Source organism: Acomys russatus, chromosome 19, assembly GCF_903995435.1.
Source record: "Acomys russatus chromosome 19, mAcoRus1.1, whole genome shotgun sequence".
Taxonomy (NCBI): Eukaryota; Metazoa; Chordata; class Mammalia; order Rodentia; family Muridae; genus Acomys; species Acomys russatus.
Window position 1 is genome coordinate 53433141 of NC_067155.1, and position 19962 is coordinate 53453102.

The window sequence follows — 19962 nt, forward strand, 5'->3', positions numbered from 1 at the left end:
GAGGCAAGGCCTCGAGCTCTGCTTGTTTGAATCCCTGCCTCTGACCTTGGTCTTCTTACTAAGCTGAGCTGCTCGCCAGCCAGCCAGCCAGTTCAGGCCACGAGCTTGCCTGAAGTATTCTTCAAGGGAACAAACAGCCGAACAAGAGCTTGAGGCATAGCTGCCCCCCCCCCCCCCGCAAGGATAGTTGTTAAAGCCTCCCACGTTTTGTTTGTTTGTTTTTTGGTTTTTCAAGACAGGGTCTCTCTGTGAAGCCTTGGCTATCCTGGGCCTCACTCTGTGGACCAGGCTGGCCTCGAACTCACAGAGATCTGCCTGCCTCTGCCTCCCGAGTCTCCCATCACCAGGGTGACCTCGAATTTAAGAGAGCCACTTGCCTTTGCCTCTTACATGCAGGGCAGCCACCATGCAGACTTTACAGGATGGCTGCAGGATGTGAGAGGAAGTGACACAGGTCCCATGTCACCTGTGGTTTTACTTGGTTTCTCTTTCCCTTCCTCTGCCTTTGAGCAGATAGCTCAGACATGGGAGGCCCAGTCGGTCTGGGGTCTTTCAGGTTGACATGCACTTACTTAGCCTGCCCCTGAGAAGGCCAGACCATTCCAGTCAAAGGGCCCAGAACTTTCTGCATTTGTATTTGAGCTACAGAGAAAGGAAATGATCTATGGTTGATGAGAGGGCGAAGCTGCTGGGTTCACTGGCTCATTAGTATTATCCTCTTCTCCGGGCTCTATCACTTCCTGGAGAGGCAGTGTGTTCTAATGAGGACCACTGTTTTAGCCTGGAGACATCAGCTTCACCTGGGAAACTTGTTAAAAAGTTGCAAGACCAGCCTGGGCTCCAAAGAAAGTTCAAGGCTACCCACCCTGAGGTACAAAGCAAATCCCTGCTGCCTCAAAAGAAGTAAGATGGCTCAGCAGGTAAAGGAGTTTGTCGCCATGTCCAACGGCCTGAGTTGGATGCTCAGAACCACCAGGAAGTGGAGGAGAGAGCTCCTGCTAATTGTCCCTCTGACACACATACGCTCTGTCTGTCTGCCTGCCTGCCTGCCTCTCCCCCCCCCCCCCCCCCCCCCCGCCTCTTCTCACACACACTGGATGAATGAATGAGTGTTTCTGAGGGCTGTTTTGGGTCCTGCCCTTGACATTGAAAGCTTAGTAGACTCCACCTGAGCCCTGGGAGTGCTGCTTCTGAGAACTTCCAGATTATTCGAAAGCAGGAGTATGTGCTTTAGGGCCAAAGTCAGACACCCCTGGTCACTAACACCTGGCTCTGGCATTGACTAGCTCTGTACTCCCAGGTAAGTCTAAGCCTCACTTTATCCATCCATAAAGCGGGCTAGCAGTGTGATTCCTGGGTTGCTGTGCATACTGCCTATAGAATATCTTGTTGTTTTGAGACAGGGTTTCTCTGTGTAACAGCCAGCTCTGCCTGTTCTGGAACTCACTCTGTAGTCCAGGCTGGCCTCGAACTCATGGAGATCCACCTGCCACTGCCTCCCAAGTACTGGGATTAAAGGCATGCGCCACCACCGCCTGACTTTACCCCTTCCTTTTTACCCAGGCTCTTTAGCAGGGAGTGTAACTATCTCCTTAGAATTGTGCCCTCTGGGGCCTGCAGGCAGCCGAGACCACAGGCTCCCTGCCACTAGGTCAGTGTCTGAGGAGAGGGTGTCAAAGGCCAAGGGTGTCAGCCATCTGACCCCTTGCAGTTCCCTAGGAGTGAGACACCTTGTGAAAGAGGCAACAACCCCAAGGCCAGGACCTAGTGGCTCCCAGTGCAGCCAGGAAGTAGCTGACAGAAGCCTCTGGCCTGGACAAGGAGCCCTGCAGAGCTGAGCTGGCAAGTGAGGGACCCGGGAGACACTCAGATGGGAAAGCGCTCGTCCCGCAAGTGTGAGAACCCGAGTTCGTCCTCGAGGCGCCATGTAAAAAGACAGTGAGCTCCAGGTGAGAGAGACCGTGTCTCAGAAAAATGGTGTAAAATAAGGTGGGGAGCAGCTGACGGAGGTTCTTACTATTGAGACCTGCCTGGCCCCTGCAACTGTGACAAAGCTTTTCCCAGGGGAGACGCAACACACATGTCTACCCACCCCAGATAGGGAGCCTGTGACAGACCAAAGTAGGGACACCACAGAAGCCTAACTGGTTGAACCAATGAGTTTTATTGGGGTTACTTAGCAGGAGCAGAAATGACCCAAAGACAGCTGCACCACCAAAGCCCACTCCAGCATGGGTGACACAGTTGACAAATCTGGGGACCTGGAGCATAGTACACCCACTGCCTTCGGGGAGAGCAGCAGGCTGGAGAGCCACCGTCCTTTCCAGGTGCCTCAGTTGGTCTACACCTCTACCAGGCAGCTTGGATGCTTTTCTGCCCCTTACAGGGAGCTGCTGTTGTCTGAGACCCTTTCTTGCAGCTTGGCTTGTCTGAGAGTCTTCCTTCTGAGGGGTGCTCTCAGCTTTTATCGCCTTCTTTGGCAAGAAAAGGCCCTAGTGAATCTGGTTAGTTTCTGGGACTTCCTGAAACTATTTATTTATTTATTTATTTATCTATTTTTGACCTTGTTTACCTTCCTCCTTAAGGAACTTCCTGTACAATGAATTTTTTTTTTAAAAATTCATTTTTGTTTTATGTGTACGGGTGTTCCTTGCGCATATGCCTGCCTGTGAACCATGTGTATGCAGTGCCCTTAGAGGCCAGAAGAGGGCGACCAAACCCCGGGGACTGGAGTTACAGATGGTTGTGAGCCTCTGTGTGGGTGCTGGTAGTTGAACCTAGGTGTCTTCTGGAAGAGCAACCAGTGTGCTAAAACCACTGAGCCATCACTCCAGCCCCTAGGATGAAATGTTTTTAACCTTTGCTTAGGAAACTAACCTCCGTTCAGAAGACTGTTGCGCAACACTCCACTTCTTCCTCTGGCTCTTGACACTCTTTTTGCCCCCTCTTCCGCAATGATCCATGAACCTTGGAGGATGTGAACTATAGACCTATCGCTAGGAACTAGGCCACTGTGTTGCAATAAGAGTCTTGTTCTCAGGCTATTCACCAGTGGTTGAGGCTGGTGACAAATGGCCTATGGTAGTAAACACACACACTTAGAAGGCAATTTCACAAGCACATCACACCCATCTAGAAAAACCACAGACGTGGCTTCTCCACTGGGTCCTATGACCTCCCCAGCCACAGGCTTTCACTCTGGTTTACAGTACCAGACTTCAACTCCATCTTGTGGAGCGGGTCTTAAATCCAGTCGGAAGGCTGTTGGTCTTACCCATGACGGCTGAGCCGCTATAGCCCTACAAGGCGCACCCTGGCTGGCAAGTGTTGTGTTAGCAGGCAGGCTCCGTAGCCAAGCAGGAATGTTGGTGGCAGTTCCCTACCAGCAGCCTGCATGGCCCCTCAGGCATTGTAACAGCCAGCGGTCAGGGTGGGAGTTCCAAGTTCAGCCCCAGCTTAATCTCTCCATGCCCTCCAGTCAAAGGGTGGGTGTGGGGTCTTCAGCACTAAGGTCTTACTGCCTGGTTCTGGCATACAACCAACAGCAGCAGCAATAGCTTTTTTGTGCTTTGTGGAGCCTCAGGGGCTTCCCTGACCAACTGGCTACACACAGGCAGGTAGTGCCCCCACCCCTACCAGTGCTGGTGTCTTCGTCCAGTAACCTTATAGCCTCAGGGTGCGTCTGTTCCCACCCATGTGTAGGGTACATTTGGATTTCAACTTTTTAGCTGTTGTTTAGTAACCTATTTTTCCCCCTTTTCGTTTTTTGTTTTGTGTGTGTGTGTGTGTGTGTGTGTGTGGTTTTTGTAGCTGTTGTTTAGTAACCTATTTTTCCCCCTTTTCGTTTTTTGTTTTGTGTTTTTGTTGTTGTTGTTTTGAGACAGGGTTTCTCTTGGCTATCCTGGACTCACTTTGTAGGCCAGGCTGGTCTCGAACTCACAGCGATCTGCCTCCCTCTGCCTCCCGAGTGCTAGGATGAAAGGCGTGTGCCACCACACCTGGCTCCCGCCCCTCCCCCCCCCCGCCCCTTTCAGTTAACTCAGCCCCACTTGGTTTGTAAGCACCCACCTGGTTGTCTGCCACCCAGTTTTGTACATTAATGTCTGTGAAATGACTTGTTTGCTGTACCCACTAGCACTGTCTGTGCCCTAGGCATCTACAGGGTTGGCTGGTATCCCTTCTAGGTAGATTTGTTATTGGCTCGATTCCTGGGGGATTCTCGGTGGCTTTAAAGGACGCTGGTCTTAGGACAGTCTGCATGGCATTGGCCATAGGGCTTATAGACACCATGCCTCATTGTTGCAAGTATGCATGCACGCCACCTATGTGGAGTTTGCTTCTGTGCTACACCAGAAAGGGGTTTGGCCAGGAGGCCATCAATACAGCCCTTCGTTATGAAGCTGGCCTTAGCAGTCCCTGGGCTAGACCTGGCAATAGATTCCACCTGGAGCAATGCTTTGTATACGGCCAACAGTTGCTGTCCTGGTGCCGTGTGTGTTACCCACCTCTGCCCCTTCCCATGACCGAGACCAAAACCCTGCCGGAACTGTTAGCTCAGCTTGCTTTTGCCGTAGCTCCCAGCTGTAGTCTTCTGAACTCCAGATGACTTCTAACAGGAAGGGGGGGGGGCACTGGAGTAGTGGGACACACAGCTGTTTAACCTGTCCTACAGGGATCTTAGCCTGCCACCAAAGCCTCTTGAGCCTTTCTGTTGTCCCAACCGCACAAAATACCATTCCTTATCCAGTTATATGGAGGATGGGCAGCTTGGGGGAAAACGGGATGTGACTATCTGCTAGTATCCTAAGAGCACCAAAAATGCCTGTGGCCCCTTGACACTGACAGGCTATTGTCTGTCCAATGTCATTAACACTGTACGGTATCATGTGGTGTTTACCAGATCTTAATTCCCCCCCCCCACCTCCATATTTTACAGTTGCCCCTTGCACCTTCTGTGGATTGCTTAGATGCATTTCTAGATCTGCAAAACCACTCAGAGGGTAACATTATGCCATCTGCGTGAGGAAACCACTTCACAGAGGCTGGGCAGAATGACAAAGTGAAGTCCCAGGCCCCCAACCCCATGACAGATAGTAGGACTGTGACTGCAACCTTGTGGAAATACTTTGAATGTCTGCTTTGACTGTCCCACAAATTGGTCTTGGGACCCAGTAGCCAAAAGAATACTTAAAACACCTGCCGCCGCCCGCCCCCCCCCCCCCCCCCCCCCCCGCCAAATCACGCACCAGCCAGGTCTACTACAGCAAGAAAAGACCCCATAGTCTGTACTAGTTACAGCACTGAGGGGTGGAGTGAGGCCGGGAATGGCTACCTTGCCTAACTCTCGCTAATCCGGCCATTTCCCAGGAGCTAGAGGCTTTCTCAGGCCGTACTGGGCTGTTGACAGGGCTCTGAGCTGGATGAATAATCTCTAATGTTTTCTGTTTAGGCTATATGTATTGCTTGACCTCCACCTCAGCGGGGGCAGTTTTGCAGGTTCGCATCTTGCCTGAGCAGGTACAGCTGGCTTTGCTGTGTGCACTCTGAGGTGAAGATCCCCGACAGTGTCATACAGGATGTGGGCCCGGCACTATATCCACCCCAGGATGTTTTCTTGCAGTAGCGAGATAAACACCGTACTCTTGGACGGATAACCCCAGGACCCAGCTTAGTCCTTTTTACCTGTACTGACTTATTGCTGTATCCATCTACTGTTGGCCGCTGTCCCTGATGCTTTTGGGGTGGCCATGAATTAGGGTATCCCTTAATTGCTGAAGACAGCTGTTTATCCTGTCATTCAAGGACCGTAGCCCACCCCAAAGCCTCTCTGTCCCGGTCCCACATAATACCTTTCTTTATCAAGTTACACAGAGGATGGGCTTCTTGGGCATGTAGCCCAGGCTATCCTTGAACTCTCATTTAGTTCTTGTTTTCCACCTTTATTTTTATTTGCGTTATGCCAGCATGTATGTCTATGCACCGTGTGTGTGCAGTACCAGCAGTGGTCAGAAGAGGGTGCTGTACCCCCTGAAATTGGAGTTAGAGCCCACTGTGAGCCATCACGTGGGTGCTTGAAATTGAACCTGGGCCAGCTGTCTCCAGCAGCACCACACCCCTCTTTTTGAGACCTGGCTTTCCTGTGTGCTGTCCTGACGGGTCTGATACTCGCTATTAGAGCCCCGGCTGACTTTGAACTCATAACAATCCTTTTGCACCAGTTATTGAATGCTATGATGCCACCATGCCTGGTTTAGGCCTTAGCTTTTAAAATTTTTTAAAATAATTTATTTTTTATTTTATGTGCATTGTATGTCTGTGGGTGTCAGATTTTGGAGTTAAAGACGGTTATTAGCTGCCATGTGGGTGCTTGGAATTGAACCCGGATTCTCCTGAAGAACAGTCAGTGCTCCCAACCACTGAGCCACTGAGCTTTTAAAGTTCCAGTCACCTCCCACTTCTAGTGCCAAGCTGGGAATAGATCCTTGAAGCATGGGGGTTTTGGAGGTGTTTGAGTTCCAAGAGTTAGGAGAGTGAGAACCCAGGTGTCTAACCAGATGCACAGGCTCTGGCTACACATGCACTTACTTAGTTTGTACTTTCTGGTGAGCCTTGGTAGCAAGAACCCCATCACAGCTGCTCTGATGCTTGCTACTGGGGTATATGCAGGTCAGATAAGTGTGTGTGTGTGTGTGTGTGTGTGTGTGTGTGTGTGTGTGTGTGTGTCCATGTTTCTGTGTGTGTGTGTAGTTTCACCTGTTGGGTAGTGTAGGTTAGGTTAAATGTTCGACCTATGACTATCCTATTGGGTTAAACAAACATTGGGACTTATTTTCAAGTTCATCCAAGCTTTATTTATGGACTTTTGTATTTGTGGAATTTGTCTTTTATCAACTTATTTTGTAGCCTCCCAGAACTATATTAGTATGGTCCTCTGCAGATGTGCACATGAACAGCATGGAGGAAAACAAAAACCTTTGGAGCCACTTGCCACGGCTGTTCCCAAGCGAGGTCTTGGCGGGGGGGCTTAACTCTCAAGAAGGAAGCGAGTGTCCCTTTGTTGTTTAAGCTGCCCCCAAGCACAGTGCTGGAGCACCGGTTACGGCATGCAGAGAAAATGTGTGTCACGTGAGCTTCCTTCGGGCCATGGACTCGGTGGTAATGAGTCAGCCGTACATATTAACTAAGGGGTCTTTAAACAGAATGTGTTGATTGGTTAATTAATTGGTTTATCAGATGCAGATGATTGATTGGGGAAGATGTGACTAGAGAGGCTGGAAGGTACCTAGTCACGTTCTCCCCTGGAAGGGGAAGCCAGTTTCCTTCCTCCTGTTTGTTTGTTTGTTTGACAATGAATAGGAGCAGGTGACTGTCATTATGTGCCCTGTGCAGGCTGCCGGGTACAGAAAAACAGTTTATCCTTTGTCTTCATGGAGCTTATAGGTTATAACGGATACAAATGAATCTATGATTAGCCAGCTGGGCTAGTGCCGCGTGGGAAAATGAACAAGTGTTGTGGGTAAGGCTGGCGGGAGGGACTGGTTTTGACTAGGGGGAGGTGGAAGAGACCTGGACGCTCTCAGGTGAAAGACGAGAAGAAGGTTGGGCCCAGGGAGTGACAAGTGGCAAGGTCTGGGTGAGCCAGTGAATGCTGGGGGTGTTGGGAAGGAATTTAAATTTGATGCTGAGAGTCTGAGGGAGTCATTAAAAGACTTCTTGTTAGAGGGACGGGTTTTATTAATTGCGATAAAAATGTATGTTGCCCAAAAGTTAGCATCCTGGGCATGGGTAGATGGTTCAGTGGGCAAAGGGCTTGGCACGCGAGCATGGCCACCCGAGTTCCCACCGTCAGCTCATACCTGCATTCCCAGCGCTGGGGAGGCAGACACAGGAGGGTTCCTAGTTTAGCTGGATCAGTGAGCTTCTGGGTCATTGAGAGACCCTGTCTCAAAAAAATACATAGATTAGATAGATCGATGGATGGATGGATGGATGGATGGATGGATGGATAGATGGATGGGTGGATGGATAGATGGATAGATGGATGGATGGATGTATGGATGGATGGATGGATGGGGTGAAGAAGGACAACTAAGATCATCCTCCAGCTTCTTTCACATGTGTATGAGTAAACCCACACGCTCCCCCCTGTGCCCCTCCCCACGGCGTGCGTGCGTGCGTGCGTGCGTGCGTGTGTGTGTGTGTGTGTGTGTGTTACATCTGCATATTGCGTGTGTGCGCGTGCCAGGGAATGATCCCAGGGCTTCATGTGTGAAAAGCAGGCACTGTAGCTTCACCGTAGTTCCCCGGCCCCTGGTGTTTTGAGGCGGGGTCTTACTGTGGTAGCGCAGGCCGACTTCAGACTTGTGACCCTCCTGCTTCTGTGTCACTTCATTCTGACTCTTCTGAAGTTTGCAGCCGACAGTGCTTACACTGACGGTGCTATGCAGCCATGACCGCCATCCGTCTCCAGGACACTTCGTCATCACAGACAGAGACCCTGCACCGTGACAACCTATTTCCTCCTCCTACCCCCCCCCCCCCCCCCCCCCGCAACAACTCCTCAATCAAACTTCTTTGAGGCTGAGACTAGTTCAGAAGTCGAGGCAGCAGGGAGCAAGCTGCTAAAGGAAGGCGTGGCTAAAAGCCCAGGTTATCATTGAAGAGACAAGATTGTAGGCGTGTTCTCAAGGGGGCAAGCAGCATGGGGACCTCAGGGGTTGCTTTTGTGTTTTTGGGGGCAAAGAGAAATGTCAGAGCTCTCTACCAGGTGTTCCATTTACTAAGGCAGGAGGACCTGGGGCCCATGCCCTTGTTCCTGCCTTCTCCCTGAACACTGGACCGTCACGGTTTCCAGCATCCTTGGTGTGCCCGTTTGCTTCTAGGTTTGATCCCTCTAGGCTCCCATCTTTTTCTTACTCAACTTTCTCCACTCTGCTTCCTTGTTAGTTTGTCAGAGGCGCAGTAACAGAGCTGGGGTTTAAGTGACAGCACTTCTGGTGGCCCGAGGCTCTGCCTGTAGCTAAGTCTTTAGAAGCTCCTGCTGGGCCCGCCTTCCTTCCTCTGCGCTGCAGTAGAGCCGTGTCCCTCCTTGCTGCCTGCCTCTGTCTTTGCCTCTTCCCCGTGTACAGATCTCCGCAGTCCACCCAGTCTCGCTCCACGGAGTGTTCCCTGAGCTACAGGCTCTAGTCGTACCTCCAGGTCTTTCTCCATCCTTTCTAGGCGGCAGCAGAGGGCTCCCCGGTCCTTAGGTCTGTTAATAGGCTCGGTGCCTTGGAAGCATCCATCGGAAATGGGAAGGAGGTGGAAGGGCCAAGCTAGGGATGCCTTTACCCAGCTTTCTCCCCGTGGGGCCATTGCTGTTGACTGACCATAGCCGTTGAAGGCCACGCTGCCTTCCATAGCCTTTCCTACCAAGGTTGCGTGGCCACCCCCCCCCCCATTTTAACCCCAACACTGGGCTTTGACGTTATGATCTACATCTTTGTCCACTGTGTTTATGCCTGCCCTGGGGCTAGCTGGGTTTGTGTTAATACAGTGAGTCTCACTCAGTAGTATAGGCCAGACTGGCCTCAGACTTAGAGCAGCCCTCTGACCTCTGCCCCTACTAGCCTTTTGACACTAGAGATTGTCTTCATTTTCCCCTCATCTATTTTATTTGCTTTTTTGGTTTTTGGTTTTTGTTTTTTGGGATAGTGTCTCCCTGTATATTCCCTGGCTGTCCTAGAGCTCACTAAGTAGACCTTGGTGGCCTCGAACTCACAGGGATCTGCCTGCCTCTACCCTCCAAGTGCCAGGATTAAGGACTCACTACTCTTGGGTGTTTTTGTTTGTGTGTTTGTTTGTTTTGTGTGTGTGTTTGTTTTCTAAATACAATTTTATTTTTATTTCATTGGTATTTTGCCTGTATGTATGCCTGTGTGAAAGTGTTGGATCCCCTGGAATTAGAGTTACAGATAATTGTGAGCTGCCATTGTGGGTACTGGGAATTGAGAACTACGGGTCCTCTGGAAGAGCAGCCAGTACTCTTTATTATTATTATTATTATTATTATTATTATTATTATTATTATTATTATTATTAATTTATTCATACAGTATTCTGCCCCCATGTGTGTCTGCCTGCCACAAGAAGGCACCATATCTCATTACAGATGGTTGTGAGCCACTCATGTGGTTGCTGGGAATTGAACTTGGAACCTTTGGAAGAGCAGCCAGTGCTCCTAACCTCTGAGCCATCTCTCCAGTCCCACTCTTGGGTATTTTATTTTATATTGAGACAAGGTCTCCCTGTAATCCTGCCTGGCCTAGAACTCACTATGTAGCCGAGGCTATCCTTGAACTCACAGAGGCCTGCTTGCCTCTTCATCCCAAGTGGTGGCATTCAAGGAGTGTGTCACCATGCCTGGTTCATCCATTTTGTTTTTGGTGGAACCAAGTTTATTCCCCAGACACTAAGAGCCTGGGAAATAATTCAGTAGCAAAACTTTCCAGAAATTTCCTGAGGATAAAATTTTAGCCACTTAGTTTTGTCTCTTTGATCTACTCACCAACTGTCTCAGGTCCTATGGTGAGTTAACTGACTTCCCTGTCCTGTGTTTTCTTGCCTCTCTCCTGGCGACCTGCTCAAAGACCACTCATCAAGAGAAGGAACCAGCCTGGCACGGTGACGCACCCCTGCAATCCCAGCGCTCAGGACGCAGAGGCAGGTGGATCTCTTGAGTTCTAGGCCAAGCTGATCTACAGAGTGAGTCCAGGGACAGCCAAGGCTACACAGCAAAACTGTTAAGAGTCTCGAGAAAAACAACAACAAAAAACAGCACTTAGCTGAATAACCTGCAGTTAAAGCCTGTAGCTAAGGCTCTCTCTCTGAGCTTGATAACCTAAGCTGCTACACTAACCAGGCCTCCTCAGACTTGTTCTTAGGAAGTGATTGAGGTGCTAAGGGCGGGAGCCTTTGGTGAGGCTGTTAGCTCGTCTGGCAGCCACTAGGTGATCTGTTGTAGTTGCTGTTGCTGTTTCCAGAACAATGACCCGATTCTTCTAGACCTGTCATCAGGTGCCAGCACACACTGCAAGTTTCCTTCCTCTCTTTCTTCTCTTCCTCCTCTTCTTTTTTTCTTCTTTCTAATTAATCATTGTTAGGAATGCTTGGCTATATAATGCCCCTAGATAACTCGCCCCTCCTTGGAAAACCTAAGGAAAAAACAGGGCAAGGTCGGGTGAAAAAAAAAAAAAAAAAAAAAAAAACGGGAGAGATTTATTTGCTTCCTAGTGCTGGGAATGACCTAGGGCACCCAGCATGCTAAGTGCGCATCTACTTGCTGAGCTGCACCCCAGGCCCTCCGGCAGCTTCTCCCTTCGGGTTAATTTCACTTTGTGTTTCCGAGGTGGGGGTGAGGGAACCATTCACATAAGAAAGAGAGGCTTGCTGGATGTGGTGGCGCATGCCTTAATCCCAGCACTCGGGAGGCAGAGGCAGGCGTATCGCTGTGCATTCGAGACCAGCCTGATCTACAAAGCGAGTCCAGGACAACCAAGGCTACACAGAGATACCCTGTCTCAAAAAACAGACAAACAAACAAACAAACAGAAAGGAAGGAAGGGAAAAAGGAAAATAAGAAAAGAAAGAGATGGTTAGTTTGTTGGTTGCTTGGTTGGTTTGAGCTAGCCTAAAACTCACTGTGTATCATAAACTGGCTCCAGCCAGGCTCCTGGCAGTCCCCCGCCTCACTCCCAAATACTGGGATTACAGACCTGTGCTCCCCACTAATTTATTGACAAGCTTTTTTCATTAAAGAACTTGGCTATCCTGGAAGTAGACTAGGCTGGCCTTGAACTCACAGAGATCTGCCTGCCTCTGCCTCCCCCTGGGATTAAAGGTGTGTGTTTCTCTGTGTAGCCTTGGCTGTCCTGGACTCACTTTGTAGACCTGGCTGGCCTCCAACTCACAGCTGTCCTCCTGCCTCTGCCTCTCTAGGGCTGGGATTAAAGCTGTGGAGCAATTTTTAAAGCTTTAGAACAAGGATGGTAAATAAAGAGTCTGGAGGGCAGACCTGTATCTTCCCCCTCCTCCCCCCTCTCCTTTTTTTTTTTTTTTTTTTTTTTGGATGGTCAGTATTTGAGGTAGTTAGCCCCCTACAGTGACAAATTGCAGCTCTTTAAGAGGTAGTTGGTTTCAAATGGCCTGCAGCTATGTCACCTTTCTGGGCAGAGGCTGAGGCCACACTGAAAGAGTTGGCAGATCCATGGGGAGATGGCCCCACCCTCTGCGAATAAAGAAAGCCTGGCCACAAAGATGGTGATAGTGGAAGCTAGGCTTAGCCTCAGCTCTGTTCTGTACACACATTTTATTGGGGGGCGGAGCTCCATTTTGACTAGTTTAGCTAACCCTAGGAAAACATGGCTGATGAAAAAGACATGCATATACGATGCTTAAGCAGCTTATTTTCTTGAGGCCATAACTTTCACTGAACCTGGAGCTTTCAGATTCAGTCAGCTAGCTTGGATGGCCAGCAACCCTGGGGTACATCCTCCCTCCCCCCAATTCCTTCACTGATGTATACATAAATGCATGGGCATTTATGTTTAATATGGGGCTTGGTAAGGAGATAAATGGCTCCTGGTCCCGAGAGCCTGAGACAGGAGGGGTAAGAGCTGGTGAGATGGCTCGATAGGTAAGCATGACTGCCTTCAAGCTGGGCAGAGTGGTCCATACTCACATTTCATGCTAGCACTCGGGAGGCAGAAGCAGGTGGATCTTTGAGTTCCAGGACAACCAGGGCTACACAGACCCTGTCCCCACAAGCAAGAACAAAAAGTTGGGGGTACCTGCCTTCCAGCCTCCACCCTGAATTTGATCCCTGAGCTCCGTGTGGTGGAAGAGCCTAATCCCACAATCTGTCCTCTTTTCTTCTTCATGTGTGCACTGTTGCAGTGGTGACCTCCCACCCACATGCACACACACTTTAGGAAAATGTAACAAAAATTTAAAAGAGCAAGCCCCAGTTCAGCCTGAACTAAGTATCAAGTTCCAGGATAGCCTGAGTTATAGAGTGAAACTCTGTTTCAAAAAGGAAGGAAAGTAACTTTTTTTAAAAAGGGAAAGATTTAGTGGTTGTGTTTCATGTGTGTTCTGTCTGCCTGTGTTTCCGAGTACAGTGTGCATGCCTGATCACTGTGAGCGCTGGGTCCTCTGGTGACTCCACCACCCAAAGTGACTTTAAAAGTCATCAGTGCTTTGTGAATTGGGGTAGGCGATAGGAAAGCATCTGATAGGTCAGTGGCAGTCATCTGTTATTTTAGTTAATCAGTTAATTAATGTATTGAGACAGAGTTTCTCTGTGTAGCCCTGACTGTCTTCCCACTCACTCTGTAGATCAGGTTGGACTTGAACTTACAGAGGGATCCACCGGCCTCTGCCTCCCCAGGGCTGGGATAAAGGCATGCAATAACACTGCCAGGCTTAAATTAGTTCATTTAAAAAAAAAAAAATCTTGTGAGTAGTCTCATATCTACCATATTTCATATTTATAGGTTGATTTTCGTTAGAGTAAAGAGGCACAATTAGGAAAGGAGCCTTCATTTGACAGAAAGCTCAGTCTGTTGAGAGAGTCCATATGATACATATATGTGCTCTTTAAATGCTGTGGAATGTGTCTCCAGGGTGTAAATAAAAAGCAATTAAGTAGCATTAGTAGTTCTTTAGCTGAAATTACTGGCTGCCCTCAGTTTGTCAAAATGCTGATCTAAAAACCAGTTTTACCAGGTAATCCTGGACTCCCTAACTTGGTATGTGACAAGACTCGACAAATGTTTTTTTTCATTTCTCTTGTATATTAATAATGATTCTCCGACAGTGGCACACACTTGTAATCCCAGCCCTCTGGAGGCAGAGGCAGGTGGATCCCTTCTAATGGACGTGTTTACAGATGGTGTTCATCAGCTCAGGAGGGGACCAGCTATTTATTCATTGTAATTGACCCCCAGGGTCTCTGTACCCGCTTCCTATACTGGCCCTCTGGAAAATGTTCCTAAGCTTTACCCAAGGCCTTTAGGATGTGGGCACAAAGAAAGAGGCCTTACAGTGGGGACTGCTGTCTCCTTTAGCTGTAACCAGAGTCCAGGTGAAAGGCGGACGCGTCCCCAGTCTGATGTCCCTCTGCCCATCTTCAGAACTGAGCAAGTTGAGGGTGATGGTTGGAAATGGGCTTCGGGGGCTGGGAGTGTGGTGAGTGGTTGAATATTTGGTTAGCAGGACTGAGACCTTGGGTTCTGTTTGGAGAATAATCTCCACAACAGCGAAAGAGAGGGCACTCTGCATTAGCTTTTCCTGTTTATTTAATTCACTATTAAACAAACCCTAAAGTATTAGTTGAGGTTTGACTGGTAGTAATTCATTCAGCCTTAAGACTATATAAAAGGAGATGAAACTTTGGTTTATAACCCTTGGGAGTAGATGGAAAGACTAGGGGGGCTGGAGAGATGGGTCAGAGGTTAAGAGCACTGACTGCTCTTCCAGAGGTCCTGAGTTCAATTCCCAGGAGCTACATGGTGGCTCACAATCTGCCTCTTTCTTTCTTGCTTGCTTGCTTTTTTTTGGTTTTTCGAGACAAGGTTTCTCTGTGTAGCCTTGGCTGTCCTAGACCAGTCTGGCCTCGAACTAACTCATGGCAATCTGCCTGCCTCTGCCTCCCAAGTGTTCGGATTAAAGGGGTGTGCCACCACGCCTGGCTTCCTTTTCTTTCTTTCTTTCTTTTTCTTTCTTTCTTAAGGAAATGAAGTTTTGTTTTGTTACAATATTCTACCTGCATGTGAGCCAGTAGGCCAGAAGAGGATCTCATAGATGGTTGTGGGCCCCCATGTGGTTGCTAGGAATTGAACTGAGGACCTTTGGAAGAGCAGCCAGTGCTCTTAACCTCTGATCCATCTCTCCAGCCGCTCTGATGCCCTTTTCTGGCATATAGGTACACATGCAGATAGACCACTCATACATATAAATAACTTTTTAAAAAAATGAAAAATGGAAATTAAAAAAAAAAACCTGTAGGGGCCAGGGTATAGCAGTGTGACGTGCTTCGCTTTCATGCACAAGGCAAACCACATAACTATAGTAAAATGAAGGGGGAGGGGAAGGCCTCCTAAGAGCAGTGTGAGCTAAAAGAGCTGTGATCTCAGAAGCGTCCACGCATAGGATGCCCTGGCAAGCCCTTGTGAGAATGGTGAGGGTAATCGTTCACATTACCATGCTTTGTTTTGTTATTGCTGTTTGTTGATACAGGATCTCCTGTAACTGATGCTGCCATGGAAACTCACTATATAGTTCCTACTGGCTTGAGATGCCCTCCTTCCTCCTTATCCAACCTCCTAAGTCATCACACCTTCCGTTAATTTTTTTTTTTTTTTTTGAGACAGGGTTTCTCTGTGTAGCCTTGGCTTGTAGACCAGGCTGGCCTTGAACTCACAGAGATCCACCTGCCTCTGTCTCTGGAGTGCTGGGATTACAGGCGTGTTCCACCCTGTTGCCGTCTTTTATTGCTCTAATCATTTTGTTGAAATAATTATTTATTTGAGACAAGGTCTCACTACGCAGTCATGACTGGCCAGGAATGATATGTAGATCAGGCTGGTCCTAAAATTCACAAAAATCCACCTGCCTCAGCTTGCAGTGCCAGGATTAAAGGCATGATCTACCATGTTCAGCTTATGTATACTTTTAATTTTGATACAAGCTCTTGTTAATCTGTTCAGGTTTCTTTGAATGGTAGCTAAAGATGGCCTTGAGTTTGTCATGGTCCTGTTTCATTCTCCCGAGTAGCTGGGATTCTAGGCATATACCATCAGGCCCCATTTAAGTGATCCATCTTGCACACACCTTTCTGTAGTTTCCTTTATACAGAAGCATAACAAATCTTAGATGTAGAGGTTCTGCGCCTGCGTTGGATTCTAGGTTGTGTGTATGTTGCTATTTGTATAGCCGTCTCTCATTCTGACGTATTCTGTTTCTTCTCGTTTCGTTTTACTGCCTTTTCCCACCCTAGGATGGGGCAGAACCAGAGAACCTTCCTGAGGTCTCATGATAGAATATTCAGTAACACCCAAAGAAAAAGACAGCGGATGGTGCCTGTGAACAGGGGGGAGTTGGCATCCATGTGTTTTTGTTTATTTCCTCATCATATGCTGAAAGTTTTGGACCCTCCTGGCTCAGGGCAAGCACCATCTGCCTGGGTGGCATCAGCCTTGAAAAAACTCTCTAAGAACATAAAGAAGTTCTGGCAGTGCCGGGCAGGGAGAGTGTTTGGCTCCTCAGGGTCACTCTCGGTGAAGTCAGGGCGAAGTGAGGAGTGGCCCAAAGTGCAGTGGAAGCAATTCAACTTAAGGTGGCTGTTCTGCTGGGTGAGGGATGTCTTATTTCCTACTTGCGTACAGTCTGGAACCCTATCAACACAAAACAGATGCTGGATAACTTCACCAGTTAGCTATAGGGAACTTGGTTGAGAGAGATAGAGGAGAGAAACCCCTTCGATGTACCCGGAGAGGATCCCTAAGAGGCCTCGGGCTGTCGCTGGCGGGCATCTTCTTACGGTGAGGAGAGAGCCTGGTTTCAGACACCAGGGCAGCTTCCGATCTACACCATCCCTCTTTGATTTTGTACTTGAACTGAGAATATACACTGAGTTTATAACACCTAGCATGATTGGGTTGTGGTGACAGGCACCTGGCAGTCTCCAGTTTTAGAGGCCGAGGCAAGCAGGACTGTTGAGTTTGAGACCAGCCTGGGCTACACAACCAAGGTTTTGAGATGAAGACTCCATCTCAAAACAAAACAAAAATCCAGTAAGAATTATTTTTTTAAGAGTTATGTTTCGCTTTCCTCTTTGCTTCATTCAGTGTGTCAGTTGGATTGTGACAACCAGCCTTTTCGTCTGTTTTTGAGACAGGACCTCGCTATGGCTTCTAGGCCACTGGCTGGCCTATAACTTGACATGTGTGACCGGGCTGACCTTGAGCGCATAGAGACCCTCCTTTTGTTGGGCCAGGATCCGATCGGAATGGAATCCTTTCCCTTCCTAGCAGAGTGCCGCCTCTTCATCTAATGCAGTGGTGCACATGTGGCAGGGCAGTAAACCATGCCTGTTGTGTGACAGTAAATGAGATCACGCTCTTAGCATCTCTCTGGATGGGGGAGAGTCTCTGTCACTTGTGGCTTCCATTTACTCACCTGCCTCGGCCCCTCCCAGCTCTGAGCTGGTGTGATGAAAGGAATGGTTTTGGTGTTTCCTGTAGCCCAGCTGTCAGCACTTTCTCTTGGTTGAGCCACAATAAGAGAACTGGGTCTGAAGACTCTTCCATTAAGTAGACTTGTATTTCTGATTTTTAACAGAGGAGACTTGTGAGTGTGTTGGGCGGGGAATGTCCCACTTCCACACTACTCTGTATGTATTTATGCTGTCTGGGTATCTCTGCCCTTTGACCAATGTCGGAGAAAGAAAAGCGTTTTTTGGTTTTGCGCTTTTTCTTTTTCTTTCTTCTTCTGGGGATGAATGGTTGCGCCTGTGTGCACACTCTACCCCCTAAATGCACCCCAGTCCCAGAGTTTGCATTCTTCCCCCACCTCCTGCTCCCTTCTAATTTATTTACATGGCTTCTTCCTGGGTGGAGCATTTCCTAAGAGCTTATATACATGGGCAGCTTTATGGGTGGAGGGTCATCTTTTGCCTATTTATTTATTTATTTATTTATTTGGGGGGGGGAGGGGTAACCTTGAATGGACTGTTTAAAAAAAAAAAGTGGCAGAGGAAACTCCAAAAAGATATGTTCAGAAAAGAGCAAGTCAGCTGGGAGGTTTCCCATAGCGTCGGTGGGTGTATAAATTTCAGAGACTTTTAAAATCCACTCGGTAAAACCGACATCCCTGCTAGTTCTGCTGGAGCTTTAATTTTTTAAGGTCTCCTGCTCTCATGGAAAGCCCAGGCCAAAACAAACCTTCCAGCCCCCGGTTCCCACTGTGGATGTCCTGACCAGTGGCCTAGATGAGAGTAACAGTCAGGTGCCCACAACACGTTGCTCACCGGCCTTGGCAGCTATTGGAGCCACTCAGTAAGCCCTTCCCATTTTAGAGATGGAGCAACGGCAGGTACGGGAATGCCTGGTGTCACCTTGGATAGATGTGTGGTATGGTCGTCAACTGTCCAGCCTAAGTTATCCTCCGTGGTGGTTCGTGTTTCAGTAATTTCGGTACCTACAGTCCCATTGGTCATCCGGGCTAAAAGTCACTAGCTGATCTTTCAGGGGGAAGGGTTGTTGACGTAAATGCCGGTAGACCTTCTATTGGAATGGTCAGTCTGGATTTCTAGCAACGATGTTCTGCAACGTTGGGCTGTTTCTGGAGTTAAGTGGTAAAGAGTCTTCTTCGCTGTCAAAGAGTCCAGAAAGCTATACCTTCCTGGCCAACCTCCCAGGGTTACCGAGCTCTGGACGGCAGCACCTGCAACCTCTCTGAGGTCAGCTCCTGGTCAGGGAGTGGCAGTCCTCTCCAAGAGGGTGGGGCGCCCACTTCAAGGCCAAGTGTGACAGCTTGGAGCCTGCACCACCTCAGATTCGACGCTGAATTTCAACCTGGAAAGGCAAAGAGCAGAGAGGGCAGTCTTGGCATCCCAGGACCCTGGGAGGCCCCAGTTTTTACTGAGGCCCACAGGCCTTTGGGCTCTGGGTAGGGGGCGTCTGGGTCTCGCAGGCATCAGATCCCGATCTCCTAGCGCCTGCCTGTTCTGCTGCAGGGCACCTGGGAGCCCGTACCTGGCTTCGCCTGTAGTGGCGTCGCATGTAGGGCGGCCCCCGGGTGGCCAGTGCACCCAGGACTCTCCAGACACCCCCATAGACCACACAAAAGACCCCACCCCAGGCCGGGTGTGCATTTCCTGTGGCAGCGACAGCAGTGGCTGCGCAGTGCCAGCCAGTCACCTATGTGTATCCTGCAGCTTGCAGACCCATCCGGGCGGGGCGTGGGGCACGCCCCCACGCAGCCACAGTCTCCGCGCTACGCGCCCCGCGGCAGCCCTCCACGGACCCGCCCCCATGTCACCACAGGCCGGGCTCCCTTTGTGTGCGGGCCCAGTGCCGCGGCCCCGCCATTGGCCCGCCCGCCCGGGGGGCCAGCCCCTTCCTGGCTCGCCTCATGCATATGCATGAGCACCGGCCCCGCCCCGCCCCCTCCCGCGCGGGCGTGCGAGGCGCGCGGCGGCGGCGGCGGCGGCTCCCTCCTCGCCGCGCGGGAGCCCGAGCGCTAACCAGGGCGAGCCGAGCCTGCTCCCTGCGGGCGGCGGCGGCGGCGGCGGCGCTCCAGCCATGTCAGCGCGCGCGAGTCTGGGCCCACCATGAGCCATGGCCATGTCCGTGAGCGCCGAGGACGACGACTATGAATCGGAGCCCGACCAGGTCGGCGGCCCGGGGTGGGGCTGAGGGAGGGACCCGCGGCGCGACCCGGCGAGCTCCTGCCTGACGCTCTGAGGCGGCTGAGGCGGCCGCGACGCCGAGCCGAGGAGAAAGTTTGGCGGCCGCGGCCGGCGGGCCCGGGGCGGGCGCGGGCAGGGGGCGTGTGCGGCGGGACCTGGCGCCGCGGACAATGTGGGCCTGCGGGCCTGGCCGTCGGGTGGCGCGGGCCCCGGCCCCGCGGGTGAGTTGCGGGGCGCGCCGCGCCGTCCTCGGTTCTGCAGCCCCGCGGCCCACGCGCTTGCGGGGCGCAGCGAGCCCCGCGGGGTCGTCGCCTCTTCGCCCCCCGCGGGCAAAGTTGCACCGGGACCGTCGGCCTCCGCTCTGGGGGACCGCCCGCGGCCCGTGGGCCGACGGCCCGAGCTTTTGTCTGGGCGCCGCGCGCTCGCCCGCCGTGGGCAGCCGAGACAGGAAGGGGTGCGAGCCGCGGCCGGCGCGGGCCATCCGGAACCCGGCGATCGCTCTTGGCCTCGGC

General features: G+C 50.5%; 1 protein-coding gene across 13 annotated transcripts in view; it reads left to right on the forward strand.

Moving 5' to 3' along the window:
- Positions 1 to 19962, forward strand: part of Kdm2b (lysine demethylase 2B) — a 123231-nt gene that overhangs the window by 71378 nt on the left and 31891 nt on the right. For 2 of the 13 annotated variants that reach the window (XM_051161522.1, XM_051161523.1), the window contains exon 1: positions 19272 to 19433. The exons of the other annotated variants lie outside the window; for them this stretch is intronic. In XM_051161522.1, the coding sequence (XP_051017479.1) occupies positions 19380 to 19433 (54 nt within the window). In that variant the 5' untranslated portion in view covers positions 19272 to 19379. Of the gene's footprint in view, positions 1 to 19271; positions 19434 to 19962 lie in introns of those variants that run through there. 13 annotated transcript variants of the gene reach the window in all.